This window comes from Coenobita brevimanus, chromosome 97 (assembly GCF_032717465.1).
Source record: "Coenobita brevimanus isolate Jiangsu-jjx chromosome 97, ASM3271746v2, whole genome shotgun sequence".
Taxonomy (NCBI): Eukaryota; Metazoa; Arthropoda; class Malacostraca; order Decapoda; family Coenobitidae; genus Coenobita; species Coenobita brevimanus.
The window spans coordinates 10,197,969-10,215,097 of NC_137050.1; the positions used below are offsets into that span (position 1 = coordinate 10,197,969).

At 41.9% G+C, this 17,129-nt stretch overlaps 2 protein-coding genes across 2 annotated transcripts in view; both read left to right on the forward strand.

Annotated features, from left to right (window-relative positions):
• Nucleotides 1-17,129, forward strand: part of LOC145413852 (carbohydrate sulfotransferase 4-like) — a 610,328-nt gene that overhangs the window by 240,307 nt on the left and 352,892 nt on the right. The gene's annotated exons all lie outside the window — the stretch shown is intronic.
• The window catches only part of Unr (cold shock domain-containing Unr), a 117,391-nt gene that overhangs the window by 24,184 nt on the left and 76,078 nt on the right, over nucleotides 1-17,129 (forward strand). Inside the window, exons 4-6 of the mRNA XM_080283516.1 lie at nucleotides 2,842-3,038; nucleotides 6,167-6,380; nucleotides 8,687-8,863. Of these exons, the coding sequence (XP_080139642.1) occupies nucleotides 2,842-3,038; nucleotides 6,167-6,380; nucleotides 8,687-8,863 (588 nt within the window). The remainder of the gene's footprint in view (nucleotides 1-2,841; nucleotides 3,039-6,166; nucleotides 6,381-8,686; nucleotides 8,864-17,129) is intronic.

Genomic DNA, 17,129 nt, shown 5'->3' on the forward strand with positions numbered 1-17,129 from the left:
TCTTCACTATGTATACAAGTGGAAATACATGTACTCACTCTCCTTATAATTAAGAGCATGTTGATTATTTTCACGCTATGTAGGCTAGCAAATTCATCAGAGAGAGCAGACAATCCACCATCTCCATCCTGTGTATCCTCATGCATGTGAAAAATTCGTTTGGTAATGCATTATTCTGATTCATTACCAAACAAATTTTTCATTACCAAATTGGCCCACATTTGGTAATGAAAAATTGGCGAATTCCAGTTTTTTTTTTTTTTTTTTTTTTTTTTTTTTTTTTGCACCTATTGCTTGCTAAATGTGAGAGTTTATTGTGTGTGGGTGTATGTAATATATATATATATATGTATAGGTAGATAGATAAATAGATAGATATACAGTGCTCCCCTAACATCCACGGGGATTAGGTAATAGAGACACCTGTATATGTTAAAATCCCGTGGATATCTGCTGCCCCCCTTAACCCCTACACTGAGGGGTTGTTTTTGCGCTCCTTGCACGTCCCCCGAGGATATTCGCACTCCAACCGAGTTTTTAAAAATATTTGCCAAAAATCAGTTATTAGTCCTAGGATATTAAAATTATATATGCATATGGCACATACCTTCAGCTTTCCCCTGCGATGTTTGTTGAGCTTTCATCGACAACCGTAGGACTTGTGGAGACTTCTGAAGTTTGGTAACGAAGTCTCCACTTTACACTTCCCGATACCTCGTAATATGGTTACCACTGGCTGATATTATAACTACAAACACTATTCTATGAATTTCAAGTAGTTTGAAATCCATATTCCAAAAAAAAACTCTGTGAAAGCATTGTAAATATCGAGTGCATACGAGCTTTCCTCCCGTTCTGGTTCCCCGATGGTATTTTGAGGCGGAGCTGTCATTTATTATTTACAAACACACTCACACTTTATATTCCTAGTACTTTATTACACTTATTTATATATACAATATTTATCTATATGTTTCTTTCAGTACTATAGTCGCGGCACGCTACTCTGAGGTTGTTATTATTGTGCTCTGGCAACCTACCATTCAAAAGTGCGTCTGATTTCGTGTATAATATGAGACTCATGTGATTCGTGTATAATGTGTTCGTACATAATAATATTCGTCTATAATATATTCGTGCATAATAATATGATTCATGTATAATATGATACGAAATCAGACGCACTTTTGAATGGTAGGTTGTCAGGGTACGATAATGACAACCTCAGAGTCGTGCACCGCGACTATAGTACAGTAATCCCTCCAATATCCGACGTAATAGAGCCATAGGCAGGTCCGGATATTGGGATGGTTCAGCCATGTGGAGAGGATTGAGAGTGAGAGACTGATGAGGAGAGTGTATGTGAGTGAGGTGGAGGGGGGGAGAGGGAGGGGGAGGCCAAGGATGAGATGGAGGGACGGAGTGAAGAGGTATATGAGAGAGAGGGGTGTGTGAGCTGGGAGCAGGGCAGTGAAATGATGAGGGACAGGGTGACATGAAGGCGATTTGTTTGTGGCCACCCCTTACGGGATTAAGGCGTCTGGTGATAGATTAAAAAAAAAAAAAAAAAAAAAAAAAAAAAATCCAAAGAACTGTACATAGCGAGTGTATGCGGGTGCAAACTGCTGCGTGATGGCCAGCTAGCATCCCAAAACAAAGCAGTTGCGCTGCTGACTGTACATTTCGCAGTTCTGTACATATATAACCTGTACAGATGCACTGTAATTCTGTTCACGTCTTAATACTGTATTTTTCTCTTTTCCGTACTTGTGTATAAAAAAATATACCAAAATGCAGTGAAAAGTTTACTAACAAGCAATAAAAAATTTACTGTGTAATTGTCAACACCAGCCGCAGGCAGACACATCCAATTTCTTGTTTACCGCCGCTTTAAAGTGTTCTTGCCTGTCCTTGCATCAGTTTCCATAACATTGCACATTGTATTATAGTTTAAATTCGGGCTTTCTATGCTGTACTTACTGTACTTTAAAAGTAATATACCATACAGTATATACCATATACAGTAAAACCTCGATGTCAACCCTGCAGAAGACGGAGTTTCCTGTAAGTAGAACTCTGACTGAGGTGTGACTTAGTGTTTGTTCAAAGGACTACATTTTGGTTTATTATATACTGAGTTCTACATTTTAGTTTAATTGATTGAAAAATGAAGTAAATAAGTGCAGAACTTTACGTACCATAATTAAGTGACTGTTGCACCCTCCATCTATGCAGCCTCCTATCCTAGCCTAGCCTATGACATGCACCAAATTGTCTTTATATTATTGCTTTTTTATAAACATTTCTTCAGTTTAGTGTTAATAAACAAGTAATCACATAATTTGCAATCATTTGGGGGGTAATAGTGTGTGTGTGTGTGTGTGTGTGTGTGTGTGTGTGTGTGTGCTTGTGTGTGCAATTATTTCCGGTTACTCGGAAAATTTGGTCAAACAAACTACCCCAGGACCTCGCATAGTTCAACTTATGAAGGGTTTACTGTACCTGTATGGTATATATAGTACAGTATACAGTGCATGAGCTACGGTGGTTGCTTTACGTCCAGATCCCTTAACGTCCTATTTTTGGAACATATTGTGGACAAAAAGTGGCGCATGGCTATACATAATATAAATATCTTTAGTGCTTAAGAGGGATACCTCTCCATGGTGATGCCAGTGTAACCCCCAGACAAGGGCCAACCTGAATGCACAAATATCTCCCTCCTCCTGAAAGGAGGATGGTGAGCTGGTTTCCTGCGGTGAAGTGGATATGCTGTATGTGCAGATGAGTAAAGGGTTGCAGCTGCTGGTACTACTACTACATTATGACTGTGACTTTCAGGTGCTGAGTGAAGAGCGTGTGATTGGAATAGTGACAACAGAGCTGCGGAGTGAGTCTGGCGGGGAGCACCAAGGTCGCATCACATACGAGAATCGTGGCGAGTGCTTCTTCTTGCCTTATGGCAAAGAGGATGTTGAGGGATATGTCACTCTCAAACCAGGAGACAAAGTCAGCTTCCAGATCGCCACAAACCAAAGGTGAAAATTGATGGATTAATGTTTTTTTTTTACAGGTTTTGCTGTATACCTGAGACATGCAGCATATAATCTGTATGGGGATCCCACAATTAATGAAGAAGTTATCACGCTGAAAATGGTAATGTTAAGTGAAGGTGTGATGGTAGGTAGAGTTCAGTCAACATGCTCTCCGTTTACTCTTAGCTTTGTTGGTAGTTTACGCACATCACACTTATTTTCACTAACCAGATAAGAAAAATCATCAGTTATATTTTCGCCTCCTGGCCATTGTTTAAACAAAATTTAGGATTATTAGCTGGAAAAGAGGAGGGGGGGGGGAAATGGCTTTAAGTAAAATATTGTTAACAGGTTTAATGGGTTCATAATTGTGAGGGATTCCTGTGCAGGAAGCAGCTGCATATTTTCTGAGTCTCTAGTTTCTTTAATGCCCCCCCCCCTCCAATCTGTAGCTACCAATTTCTAGATTAGGAAAAAATGTTATCCCTTTGGATAGTGAATGCTACCCTCATGTCATCTGCAGGCCACAAAAGTGAGAGAGGTGGGGGGGGGGAAGAAGGGGAGATGAACTCTGTGAATGTACAGTGCCCACATTAGAAGTCTTGACATATTAATAAGGAAAATAAAACAAAAAATGTACATTAGTACAAGCATATATTTATTTGGAAGCATGCATCGGTACTTAGCCGTATTGCCTTGGCAAGCAACACTTTTTTTCACCCTGGACACAATGGAATCAGCCAGATTAATGAATATTCCTTGTCCTTAGTGCACCATATCCTCATGAGAGATTCCTCCATGTCCTTCACCTTCAGTGGGCATGTCTCACTAACCATCTATTTCATCTTCTCCCAAGCATTTCCAATGGGATTGATGTCAGGCAAGTTACCTGGCCACTCCAGGGCCTCAATCCCATTTTCTTGCAACCACTTTTGAACCTTTTTTTTCCTGTGAGCTGGTGCTTCATCATGCATAAAAACAATCGCATTGATGAATAGGATAAAAGGGCTGCAAATGTTCCTTCAGCGCATCCAGATACTGTTTCCCATTCATTGTTGCATACTTTGGTAAGAAATACAGCTCACCTCTTCCCAAATTACAAGTGAAAGACCCCTGAACCATGACACTTTCAGGATGTTCACAGTTTTCACAGTATACCTGGGGTCATACCTTAATACACTCATTGGGTGATGTACCACTTTAGAGGAACCCTTGACCAGCCTGAATGTTGATTCATCTGAAAACATTACTTTCTTCCACTGCTCTGATGTGAAGAGAATTTACAGTAGGCTCGCACAGTGCGCAAGAGATTGTGCGGTCCACGACCTCGCGCACTGGGAATTCGCGTACTGGGAATACCTAATCTTATGGGAATAATTACTTATGGGCGGTACCCCCTCATACCTGGACATTTTTTGGCCCTTAGAGACATAATAAAGGTCATATTTTTCAGACATTGTACTAAAGCTATAGCTACAATGACAAAAATATGGGTAGTCACCTTAACAACAGTAGACAACAGGCCTGATGACATTAAATAACAGGGGTTCCGAGGCGCGGCAACATTTACAGCGCCGCACTCCCCACCGCACCTCCCACCGCACCAACACTTCGCTCCACAGACTCCTTTTGAGCACCTTCCCCAGGAGCATCAAAGTCACTCACTTCAGCCATAAACCCTTCAAAGTCCAATGCTGACACTTCTGACATTGCATCCTCTTCATCCGCAACAGGAACAGGAGCACATGATGTCATTGGTCCCGCAATTTCACCAACTTGAGCCTGCTGTGTGTAGCTTGTTATGAGCGTCTGTCTTCTCCTGTTTATTTCTTCCCTGTGCCTGTCTGTGTAAAAACAGAAGAGTTTGTCGATACCAACCAGAAGTTCCTCCGTTCTTAGGTTGCTCACTTCCTGTTCCTCCGCCTCTTCCTTGAGCTTATCCACGGCAGCAAGGATCTTGCTAATGTTTGACATACACAGCTCAGTCCTGCCTTCCATCACAGGTTAGCTGTAGAGAGCGGATCCGCACAGTGCGCGAGCCAGGACTGTTATGGCGCGCTCCCTTGTACCCCAAGCTGCGCAGTAGAATGCCCGGGAATTTCTGCGCATCAACATGACGACACGTGACGCGCTGTTTGAGGGATGGTCACGCACTAATAGAAAATGGCATTTTTGAGCCACTCCTTGCCTCTGCCTCGCGTTCTGTGCGGTAAACTCGCGTATTCAAGGGTTTTTGGTTATGATTTTTGGTCACTCGCACACAATGCGAATCGCACATTGTGCGAACCTACTGTACTTCTTACAAAAACAATCTTTTTTCTTCATGACTTCTGTGAGGATTAGTTTCTTGGCAGCACGACGAGCAGGTAAGCCAAGATTGAGTTTCAGCCTGTTAAGTGATCTGAATAGCAACATTCTTTTGCAAATTTGGGAACCTCTTTTTTAGTTCTGCAGCAGTTACAGATGGATTAGCCAATACTTCACACTGGAGAACCTTGTCAATCCTCATAGAAGTCTTCTTTCGACCAGTCCCCTTCTTCCTCTTGGGAACAGCACCTGGAGGGAGAGCACTGACAGCATGCTTGAAGTCATAAACGGCTTGCCTTGAATTGCCTATCTGATGTGTCACATTAACCACAGTGTTTCTCTGTTCAAGCAGCAGCAGGGCATGCATCTTTTATTCAGTTGTAAACTTCTTTTGTCCCATTCTGGCAACCAGGAGTAAAACTAGAGGGGAAAGAAAATAGAGGATATTGAGGGAAAGCATGCCCTAAAGCATTCAAATATTCCACCCTTCCTGGGAGATGGCCAGAGCGTCACTGCCAGTTCCTGCTCACTGAGTGAGAAGGCAAGGGTATATCAAGCTGCCAGATGTATGATCAGTTTCATCAGGTTAATGTAATGCCTGTTGCACAATTTTAAACTTGATACACAGTCATGTGTCAATATTTCTATTGCATATATCATGTCAAGATTTCTGTTGTGGCCACTGTATTTTTTATATATGCTTCCAGTACCTGAAAATTCTCTCTCTCTCTCTCTCTCTCTCTCAACAGTCAATGGCAGAGTATTTTTTAATTTCCCCAAGACTCAGTAAATACTTAAATGTTCTTTATCAATTATCATGATAGGACTGGGAACCTAGCAGCTCGACATGTGCGACTGGAAAACCCTGCCCAGCCAGTGAAGTACCAGGGAGTAGTAAGCACCATTAAGGACTCGTATGGGTTTATTGAGCGTGCTGATGTAGTGGACGAGATATTCTTCCATTTCTCTGAGGCCAAAAACATCCCAGGTGGCCTTAAGCTTGGTGATGATGTGGAATTTTTCATCCAGACTAGGAATGTGAGTATTGGTTCAGATATAGGTCATTTACTGTAAATATACTTTGTCTTTCTCATTGCCTGCATTGCAAGATGCAAGGCTAAGGAGAGCAATGCAAGCTTGTTTTAATTTAATTCTTGTTGATGGAGAAAGCTTTGAAATAAACCTTCACTGCACTCACACCATTAATCCCTCCACCTTTTCCTTGGCCTGCCTCACCTCCTTCCTCTTTCAGATTTGCCCAGATATACCTTTTACACCACTGTTGTTATCCATTCTCTCCACATGACCATACCATCTCAGTACACTCTCTTCGATTCTGGTGTCCACTGACTTCCTCACTCCACATCTTTCACAAATCATATCATTTTGTATTCCATCCACCCTCTGTACTCCATATACATTCCTCAGCAGTCCTATCTCCACTGTTCTTACTCTTGACTTTTCATTTCATGCCACATCATAGTCTCACATCCATATGTTAAAGTTGGCACTAACACTCCCTCATGTAAGCCTCTTGCAGCTGCAGCACTCAAGCCTCTGTTTCTTATCAAGGCTTTCATTGCACCAGCTACTTTTCTTCCTTGTGTCACTCTACTTTCAACTTCTTTTGCATATTTACCTCTCTTTTTTTATCACTGTACCCAGGTATTTGAACTCTCACCAATTCCAGTCTCTCTCCATTCACTGCAACATCACACTGGGAGTCACCTTCTCTTTCAAAAACCATCACTTTATTCTTTTCTACATTTACTCTCAAGACACGACGCTCACAGACATCAGCAAAACTCTGCAGTAGCCTACCAAATTCTTGTCCGGTATTTGCAAGTATTGTAGTACTGCATCATCAGCATACAACAAATTTGAGATATTCCATCCATCACCATTCATTACCAATGCCATCTCCCTCTCCATTACTCGTTTTTTTACATCTCTCATTACCCCATCCATATATATATTGAACAGCCATGGGGTCAGCACATAACCTTGTTGCACGCCCACATTGATCCTGAACCATTCACTTAGATGCCTATTAACCCTTACACATGCCCCATTACTATCATAAAAACTCTTGACAGCACCTAGCAGCTTGCTATCTCCACCGTACATGCACAAAACCTTCCACAATCCCTCTCTGTCTACTTTGTCATATGCTTTTTCCAGATCCATCAATGCCATAAACACCTTATAGTCCCCACAGGCCTTCTCCATTATTCTCACTGCAAATATTTGATCCACACATCTTCTACCACTCCTAAAGCCACTCTGTTCATCACTCGCTAGGACTTCTGATTTCTTTTGTACTCTATAATTATTCTTCCACATACCTTCTCTACAACACATTAAACTTATGCCATGATAATTCTTGCACTGACATCACTCACCTTTATTTTTGTACAGGGGTACAATCACAGCCTTTTTCCACTCTGGCACAGTTTCACTCATCCATGTCTTCTTACTTATCTCCAACAAGCACTTCATTCCACTCTCCCCACTAGCCTTAATCATCTCTGCATACACCTCATCAATCCCAGCTGCTTTCTTATTTTTCAGCCGCTTTACAGCGTTCTTTACCTGTGCGAGTGTCACGTTTCCAGGCATTGCATTTCTTCTCTGCACACCCCCAAAACCAGTCATGTTTACAGTGGCTCTGCTCTCCCTATTCCCATTCATCAGGCTTTCAAAATATTCTTTTCATGGTCCTTACTTTATCCCCATGGGTTAATAATCTGTCATTTACATAATTTGTCACTTACACCTTACTACTAGTGGAATACATAGGGTTTTTTATTCTGATTATTTTGGTGAATTTATCCATACATTTAATCTGTCAAAGCAAATACACTATAGGCAGTGTCATAACCTTTTTGGATGCTTCTCAGCCATTTGACATAATTACTGCATTGTATAGTGTACTGGAGTTAATTCTGCTGAGTGTCTTACATATAAACGGACCTGATAAAAGCAGTCTGGCAAGAAACAAAGGGTGCATATAATCTTTTTATTTAGGTTTGTTATATGGGGAACTGAATTTATTGAAATTTGTAAATGTTTCAGTGACCAATATATATATCTACGTGTGTGTGTGTGTGTGTGTGTGTGTATGTGCCTGCCTGCCTGCCTTTCTTTCTGTCTGTGTGAGTGAGTCTTTGAGAGAGAGAGAGAGAGAGAGAATGAAGTGATTGAGCTTTTTTCTACATATATGCTGGATTGAAATGGCTGTATCATGCCTTGGTTGTTAAGTATATTTGTAGATGGTGTTATATAAGCAATAGAATACTGTATTAGGCGGTGGATATAGTAATTCATATTTCTGTGCACTGTAGGGTAAAGAAGTTGCTACAAATATGGTGAAACTAAACCCTGGGACAGTTGTATTTGAAGACATCAATCAAGAGCTAATAAAGGGGCAGGTGCTGAAGCCCGTTGAGAGGAATCCCCGCCACAACCAGAAGGACCCTCTCACTGGTCGTATTCGCTACCGGGGCAAGGATCGCTCAGAGGTTAGTTAGAGTGGTGTATGCAGTATAGAGTCTGTACAGTGAGCATGACTGTTGGTAATCTATAGACTGCAACAAGGACTGGTTGCAAAAATTGAGGTTGAAAGTTTCCCATTTGACGGGAAACAGGGAACCATCCAGATGGTACAGTACTGGATAGCTACTGTCAAAGCCTAAGTGACTTGGTAATTAGCTCAGTTTGACATCATAATTTGTTCAGTATTTTCAGTAATTTTCTATCCATCTTTCTCAAGTTTTAATCACTGCCAACCTTGCAGTCAGTTACAGCATCAAGAACCAATTCTTCAAACAGGTTTGAGCCTTTGTCAGGTGCAACACCATGGCGTATTCATCAGCATGTGAGTGAATTTTATTCATAGCAGTTACTGTTCCTTTGTTTCTGGGCTCAACCATGGGGATGGGGGAGAAAAATGATAGTTTTTTTTTCTTTAATGTGTCTGACTCTGGGCATGGGATTCACAACTTGTTCCCAAGGACCAGTAGTCCTTCCATATATCATATACAGTAAAACCTCACTATAACGGACTGATTGGGGCCCAAGCCATTCTGAAAGAAGTGAAATTCTGATAAAAGTGACATCTGCATTTTCCCCCTGCTAACCCAGACTTTGTGCGATGTACCAGACATTTGTCTGGATCACACCGGTCTTTTTTTTTCATTAGCATTGTTGCTTCACTGCATATTATCCAACTCATATCCAGCAATCTACATCCTCAAGATCTTGATCCATTCCAGTGGCCATCCAACTCCCATTGTGAAGGTCACGACAACCACCTAATGCCCATCCAACACCCACCATCAAGGTCACAACAACCAACCGACGCCCCCCATCAAGGTCACGACACCCACCCAACACCCACCATCAAGGTCACAACAACCACCCAATGCCCACTATGAAGGTCACGACACCACCCAACACCCACCGTCAAGGTCACGGCAACCACCCAGTGCTCATCAAGCGCCCATCATCAAGGTCACGACAACCACCCACTGCCCATCCAATGCCTATCATCAAGGCCACAACAACCACCCAATGCTCATCAAGATCACAACAACCTCCCAAAGCCCATCATCAAGGTCGTAATACCCACCCAGTGCCTATCATCAAGGTCATAACAACCACTCAGTGCCTATCCAGTGCCCATCAGGGTCATGACAGCCTCCTAGTGCCCATCATCAAGGTCACGACAACCACCCAATGCCCATCATCAAGGTCACGACAACCACCCAACGTCCATCATCAAGGTCACGACAACCACCCAATGCCCATCGTCAAGGTCACGACAACCTTCCAATGCCTATCATCAAGGTCATAATACCCACCCAATGCCTATCCAATGCCTGTCATCAAGGTCATAACAGCCATCCTGTACCCATCATCAAGGTCATGACAACCTCCCAGTCCCCATCATCAGGGTCATAACAACCAACCAATGCCCATCATCAAGGTCACGACAACCACCCAGTGCCCATCCAACACCCATCATCAAGGTCACGACAACCACCCAGTGCCCATCCAACACCCATCATCAAGGTCACGACAACCTCCCAATCCCCATCATCAAGGTCACGACAACCACCCAGTGCCCATCCAGCGCCCATCATCAAGGTCACGACAACCTCCCAATCCTCATCCAGTGCCCAGCATCAATGTCATGACAACCTCCCAATGCCCAGCATCAAGGTCACAACAACCACCCAATGTCTATCCAGCACCCATCATCATGGTCATAACAACCACCCAATGCCCATCCATTGCCCATCGTCAAGGTCACGACAACCTGCCCAAACATCCTCATCCTCCACCATCCCCCTGCCCAGGCTGGACTGAAGTCAGGCAGTCTGGACTACTTCTGGCTTTATCGGACATTTCCCGATATACTGTATAAGATTTTAGTCCGGGAGACTCCTCGAGTCCGATAAAAGTGAATTCTGGTAAATCGAAGTCCATTATATCAAAGTTTTATTGTAAATACAGGCAAACCCCAGTACAACAATGCAATTGGTTAACTAAAAAACCAATGCTAGGCAGGGTATCGTATTTTGGAGTAGAATTAACATGTATAGGGATGCATTTTTGATCATTGGGTTTCCCCCCAATGAAGTCCTAAACCCACCCAAATGAATAAAAGAAAAAAAAAAAATTAAAGTCAATCTAAATAGCCTAAGAGCTGTAAAAAAAAGCTAACCTATGCCTAAAACCTGTGCCCATCTTGCATATACCAAGTCAAGGTCACTAGAGAAAGCAATCTTCGACTCGTATTCAAACTTGGTGGAGAAGAAACAATAGAATTGTATACAGTCCCACCATCAGACGGTCCTGGTACAATTAAATAAACACCTGTTAGGCATAATAATAATATACGAATGACACAGAATTGTCCAAGGTGCGAATTGTTATGACGGATAATCGTTTATTTTTTTATGGGGAATTCTCTTGACGGGGACGCTCACCATCCACTCACTCGATGTAGTGCTGCTGTCGGGTGTCTGCCCTTTCCTCTCCTCCATCCTTCATTCCTTCTATCTTCTTCTGTCTTTCTTTCCTTCATTCTTTCCTTGTCCTTCTGCCTACGGGTGACTTTACACTCCCTCTTCTGCCTTTCTTTCCTTCATTCTTTCCTCTTCCTTCTGCCTGTGGGTGACTCTACACTGAGTGACAAGCCAAATGGTTTCCTGTACACCAGGAAACCATTTACTACACTGGGTGGTAACCATATAACCAAATTTTGGCACCTGGTGGTTTAGTGGGTAATTGCGCTCCAAATGGATTGAGCTGGTGAAGGTTTATATTCGAGGGGTGGTTGGGGTTGATTGCTCATGTAATGCCACTCAGGGATGAGTGAGGCTGGTCACTCTCATCTTAAATGTCGGGACCAACTGCCTAGCCCCGGGTTTCTACGCTCCTCATGGGGCAATGTTGGATTGAATGATGGATGGATGGATGGATTCTCTTGATGGGGAATGCAGTTGATAATGCACTTGGGATAACCTTTTCAACGGTCCCTCTATATAGTTTTTTTTTACTGTTCAGGATGCTGAGCTCCCATTATTTTCTTGCTTCTTGTTTTCCAACATTTATTTAGAAGTTCCTTTGTATTTTCAAAGCATTTTCCCTTGAACATCCTGAATGTAAGCACATGATTTATTGATCAATGATGCAATCAAGATAGCCTTTTCAACGACCCCTTTTTATATCGTTTTTGTTACTGTTCTGGTTGACGAGCTCCTTTTTCTTCTTCTCTCCTATTTTCCAACATTTATTTAGAAATTCCTCTGTATTTTCAAAGCACTTTCCCTTTGAACAGCCCGAATGTAAACACATGATTAACCGAACATGTATTTATATATATGGAGAGATAGCCTGATTATCTGGGTTGTATGGTGTGAAGGGGTGCCTGATTAGTCTGAAGTCACGATTAATCCGACGAAAACATAACAAAAGTACTGGTACTGTACTGTTAGACTGAGTTATTTACCGGTAAATGTACACTTTAAGTATATTCAGTTTGGTAAATTACTTTTTCTTGCTGAAAAATTTCCTCCCTGTTATTATCGTCACGTTCTTTAAGCTGTATCTACGATTGTTTCCAGCACATTGGATGAAACTCATCGTACTCAAATGTGGACTTCATTTCCCAACTTCCCAACTGGAGATTAGGTTAGGTTAAATTATTAGGTGCAGTTAAGCTAGGTTAGGCCAGGTTTAGTTAAACACTTAGATTAGAACAGTGTCTTCTGCCATTACGTTAACGAATCGAAGAGTCGTCACACCAGAACAGCTAAAAACAGCGGAGAAACAGATTTAAGAAGAAATGTTTATTTACCAACCCAGAAATAATCAGAAAAATATAACAGACTATCAGGATGAACTGATTTGGTAAGGTGCTTTTACTGCTTACAGCAAAGCGTATGTTTACCCCCCTCAGTGTTCGTGAGTTCAGAAATTTGTGTGCTTCCATGGCATACTTTGGAACTATTGTACAAAGTTATAACATCAGTCTTTTTCCTACAGCTGTGAAAAGACTCGTCTGGTACACCTGGCTATTTCCCCTCCCCCCTAAACCCATCTTATGATTTGCTATGATTCGTGAAAGAATTAATGAAATTAGGGGGCATGTTACATTAGCATTTAAACATAAAGTTAGAGTTCATGTTACATCAGGGCTCTTGCTAACTGCCGATGGTTGCGAGCCATTTGGCTCCTAAGGTTTCATATTTACGAGCCAAATAAATTTTTAGTAGCCAAACTGAGCCGAGACATGTGAGTCGAAATATTTTACAAGCAATAACATATTTGTTTATTTACACATTGTGATGATTAGAATAATATAGTGAGGTTTTAAACATTCACAATGGCGACAAGGAAAGAATACAGTAATTGATCACAACGTGCTTTTTTGTTCATTTAAGTGAAATTTACTTATTTTGTAGTTAACTGGGTTTTGAGGTGGATGTATTTTCTCTTCGCCAAAAGGCGACTTGCATGTAAAATTTGTTCGCCGAAGGGAAAAAATACTCGCATTTGCGAGCTTTGGCATGCCAAACAAGAGCCCTGTACATTAGCACTTAAACATATCGGCGAAAATATCAGGGATGAAGGGACCGCCTGGCTGTTTGGGATGGTAGAGTAGGGTCGTGTAAACATACCAGTGACCTTCGTTCCCATCCCATAATTGTTTGCAGTTTTTATAGCTCTCCCTAACTCAACGTCACTGACTCCAGTACAGTAAAGCATTGTTCAAGGCTGGCAGCCATGAAGGGATTAATGGAATACATTATTGTTTGTATCAATACTCTCTCTTTCACGCATATACTTAAGAACGAACAATAGAATGAGCAATAAATGTACACTTAACTGTAAGGAGCACAAATGACTGTATGCTCTGTCGGTCTGAAATGTGTTGGGAAGCGATATCGAACGAAGAATGTGGAACTGAATGCCACCTTACGAGAACACATGAGATGAAAGTATTTTTTCTTATTAGTAAACATTTTTGTTCCATTTTGTCCCCTATAATTGTGAAACTCACAAATTTTTGTCTAAGCATACAGCCTAATAACCTTACCAGTTCAGTTTATATTCTTCTCGTTTGTATTCTGTATTTTTCTGTCTGTTTTGAGGGTGGTAAATTACCTTTCGCTGAAAGATTTTCTCTCATTATCATAACATTCCCTAAGCCTTACCTACGATTGTTTGCAGAATGGAAGAAACTTACTCATAAGTAGGGTGCATGTTACATTAGCCTTTAAATTTATCGATGAAAACATCTGAGATGAAGTGGCAGGCCGCCTGACTGTTTGGGATGGTAGAGTAGGGTTGTGTAAACATACCAGTGACCTTCGTTTGCTTCCCATAATTGTTCGCAGTTTTTTATAGCTCTCCCTAACTCAGTGTCCCTGACACCGGTACAGTAAAACATTGTTCGAGGCTGGCAGTTATGGTGGGGTTAATGGAATGCATTATTGTTTGTATTAATACTCTCACACGTATAGTACACTTAAGAACTAACAAAAGAATGAACAGTAAATGTACAACAAAGAAATAATTGTATGCTCTATCGGTCTGAAATGTGTTGGGAAGCATGATATCTAATGAAGAATGCAGAACTGAATGCTAACTTACGAGAACATGAGATTCCCCCCCCCCCCCCCCTGATAAGCAGACATTTTTGTTTCATTTCAGTCCCTAAAATTGGGAAACCCATTAATTTTTGTCTAAGCATACAACCTAAAGACTTTACCAGTTCACTTCATATTCCTCCAGTTTGTTTTCTGTATTTTTCTGTTTTGAAGATGGTAAATTACCTTCTCTCGCTAAAAGATTTCCTTCTTTATTATCACGTTCTTTAAGCCGTACCTACAATTGTTTCCGGTATAATGGGTGAAACTCAAGAGTACACAAGAGTGGATATAGTTTCCCAACTGGAGCCCAGGTTAGGTTAGGTTAGGTTATATTATTAGGTAGTTAAGCAAGGTTAGGCTAGGTCAGGTGTATCAGTTGCCTCACCAAACTCCACCCTACCACCCTTGTGATAGAGTTGTGAGCAGGAGGTGTGGGTGGGGGCAGGGGGGGCAGACTCTCTCTGGTTTACCCATGCCTCGCTTGCTAACAACTGGATGCTTCCTCTTTAAACCGGAGCTATTGTACGGATAATTTTATGTATTACTGTACCAGTGAACTATTCGGTCACGGCCCGGATATACAGAAAGCTGGATAATCGAGCTTTCACTGTGTGTGTGTGTGTGTATTATATATATATATATACAGTACTCTCATGTCCAACATGCGTTTGTCCAGCACGGAGAGCAAAAAATTAGTACGATTTAATTACTGTAACACAGGTGCGTTAGCATAACACGGACAGAGCTCTGAGAAGTGGGCGAAATCCGCAGAGTTCGCCTCTAGCACAATTACCCCCGGTCCAACACGGTCATACTGGACATTCCCGTGATGCTGACAGCCAATTGAAACTTCGGATCAAGTAGCCTCCCCTGCCCACTATCGTGACGTGATCGTGATGTCGCCCAAATAAAAACGCTTCTGCCCTCTCGTGATGTTTTGTTTAAATTTCTCCCACCACAGCGCCACTCAATCTCATAATTTGCATTGGACGGTGCTTTTTTCTCGCTGCATTTTCTGCCCTTGCTGCTGCATTTTGCTATGCTCACGATGCCTAGGAAACCTTCTGAGAACCCCATGAAGCAGCAGCACCTCCCTCAGGCCACCAAGCTAGAAATTATCAAGAGGAAAAAGAAAGGGGAGAGGAACGTGGACATCGCCAAGGCCTACGACGTGAATGAAGCCAGCATGAGGGCCATAATAAAAAACCAAGACAAGATCTTGGGCGGCAGTGAAGGCTTATGGAGACAGGCCACTTGACTCCAAGTGCAGGCCTACTGACCCAGCAATCATCATAATGGAGCAGTACCACATTGATAGTGATTCTGAGTGTGATTTCGAAGGATTTATGAGGGAGGTTGAGGAACAGCAGCAGCCATTATCTGCTAGTGATGCCAGCAGCCGTCCTACAGGGACCCAGTAGGACTGCCTACAGCCTCTGATACCACCTTCCATTCCCAGCAAGCCCACCAACACTATCCTAAAAGATTAGTTAGTACAGTATCATTTATTATAATTACAGCAGTACCAATATATGTATAGGTATATGGTAGGTATTTAGGGTGACCTTTCCTAGGGTTGCTGACATAATTCATTTTTCCCCATAAGCTCTGTTGTTTGTCCAACACGTTTTTGGTCCAACACGGGACCTGTGCATGACAATATTACCGTGTTGGACGCGAAGGTACTGTAGTATAAAAACAAATCCACTAGTTCAAATATTTTGGGGGTGAAAAAATTATCAGAACAGAAAGAACTCCAGTATGCAGATTTGGTATAAACCTTCTTATTCGCCCTTTCAACTCAATGTTCATAACTGTTTTATTTTATGCAGTGCCACATTCTTTTTTCTTAAACTTTTTTCTTAAATCTTATTCTACAGAGTCTCAGCTTTCTACATACATACATATATCATCCAATCCTGTGTTGCCCTATGAGGAGCTAATGGTATTAAAACAAATATGCTAATTCAAATATTTTGGGGTGAAAAAATGATCGGGATAGAAAAAACTCAAGCACACGGCGGGGTAGGAGGGAGGGAGAATGGGAGGGAGGAAAGCAGGAGGGTTCTGCTGGCTGCAGGTAGGTCAGACTGGGAAAGTTTTAAGAGGTATACCACAGCCCTCTGGTGGCATTTTTCAAGAGGTATGGCACAGCTCACAAGTTAATGTTGGCATAGAAAACTGTTTGTGGTGTTGAAGAGTACAGTTAATTTATTGGATGTGGAAGGTTAGAAGTGTGAACATCAGGACAGGGTTGCGAGAGGCAGACCAAAAAAGACCTGTGACAAGGTTGAAGAGTGTGACAGAGATAATCGACTGAGGGAGACTGCCAGAGATCGAGCAACGTAGAGGCTGCCGTCATGTGACCAAGGTCAATGCATATAAGCATGTTGTAGCCTTTAAATGATGTGAAAGGAAGAGGACGAGTGTAGTGAGAGAAACATGCAAGAATGTCACTGGGATATTTTTCATGGCCATCTTTTCTGATGGTGATATGAGGTATCAAGGCATTGAACATGGTGTTTGTCTTGCTAGTTAGGTCTGTTTTTACTCTTAATGGTGGTCTCATAGTAGTGTGTCCAGTCAGAGTGGTAGCCTTACATTGCCTTGATCCCCATCAGGT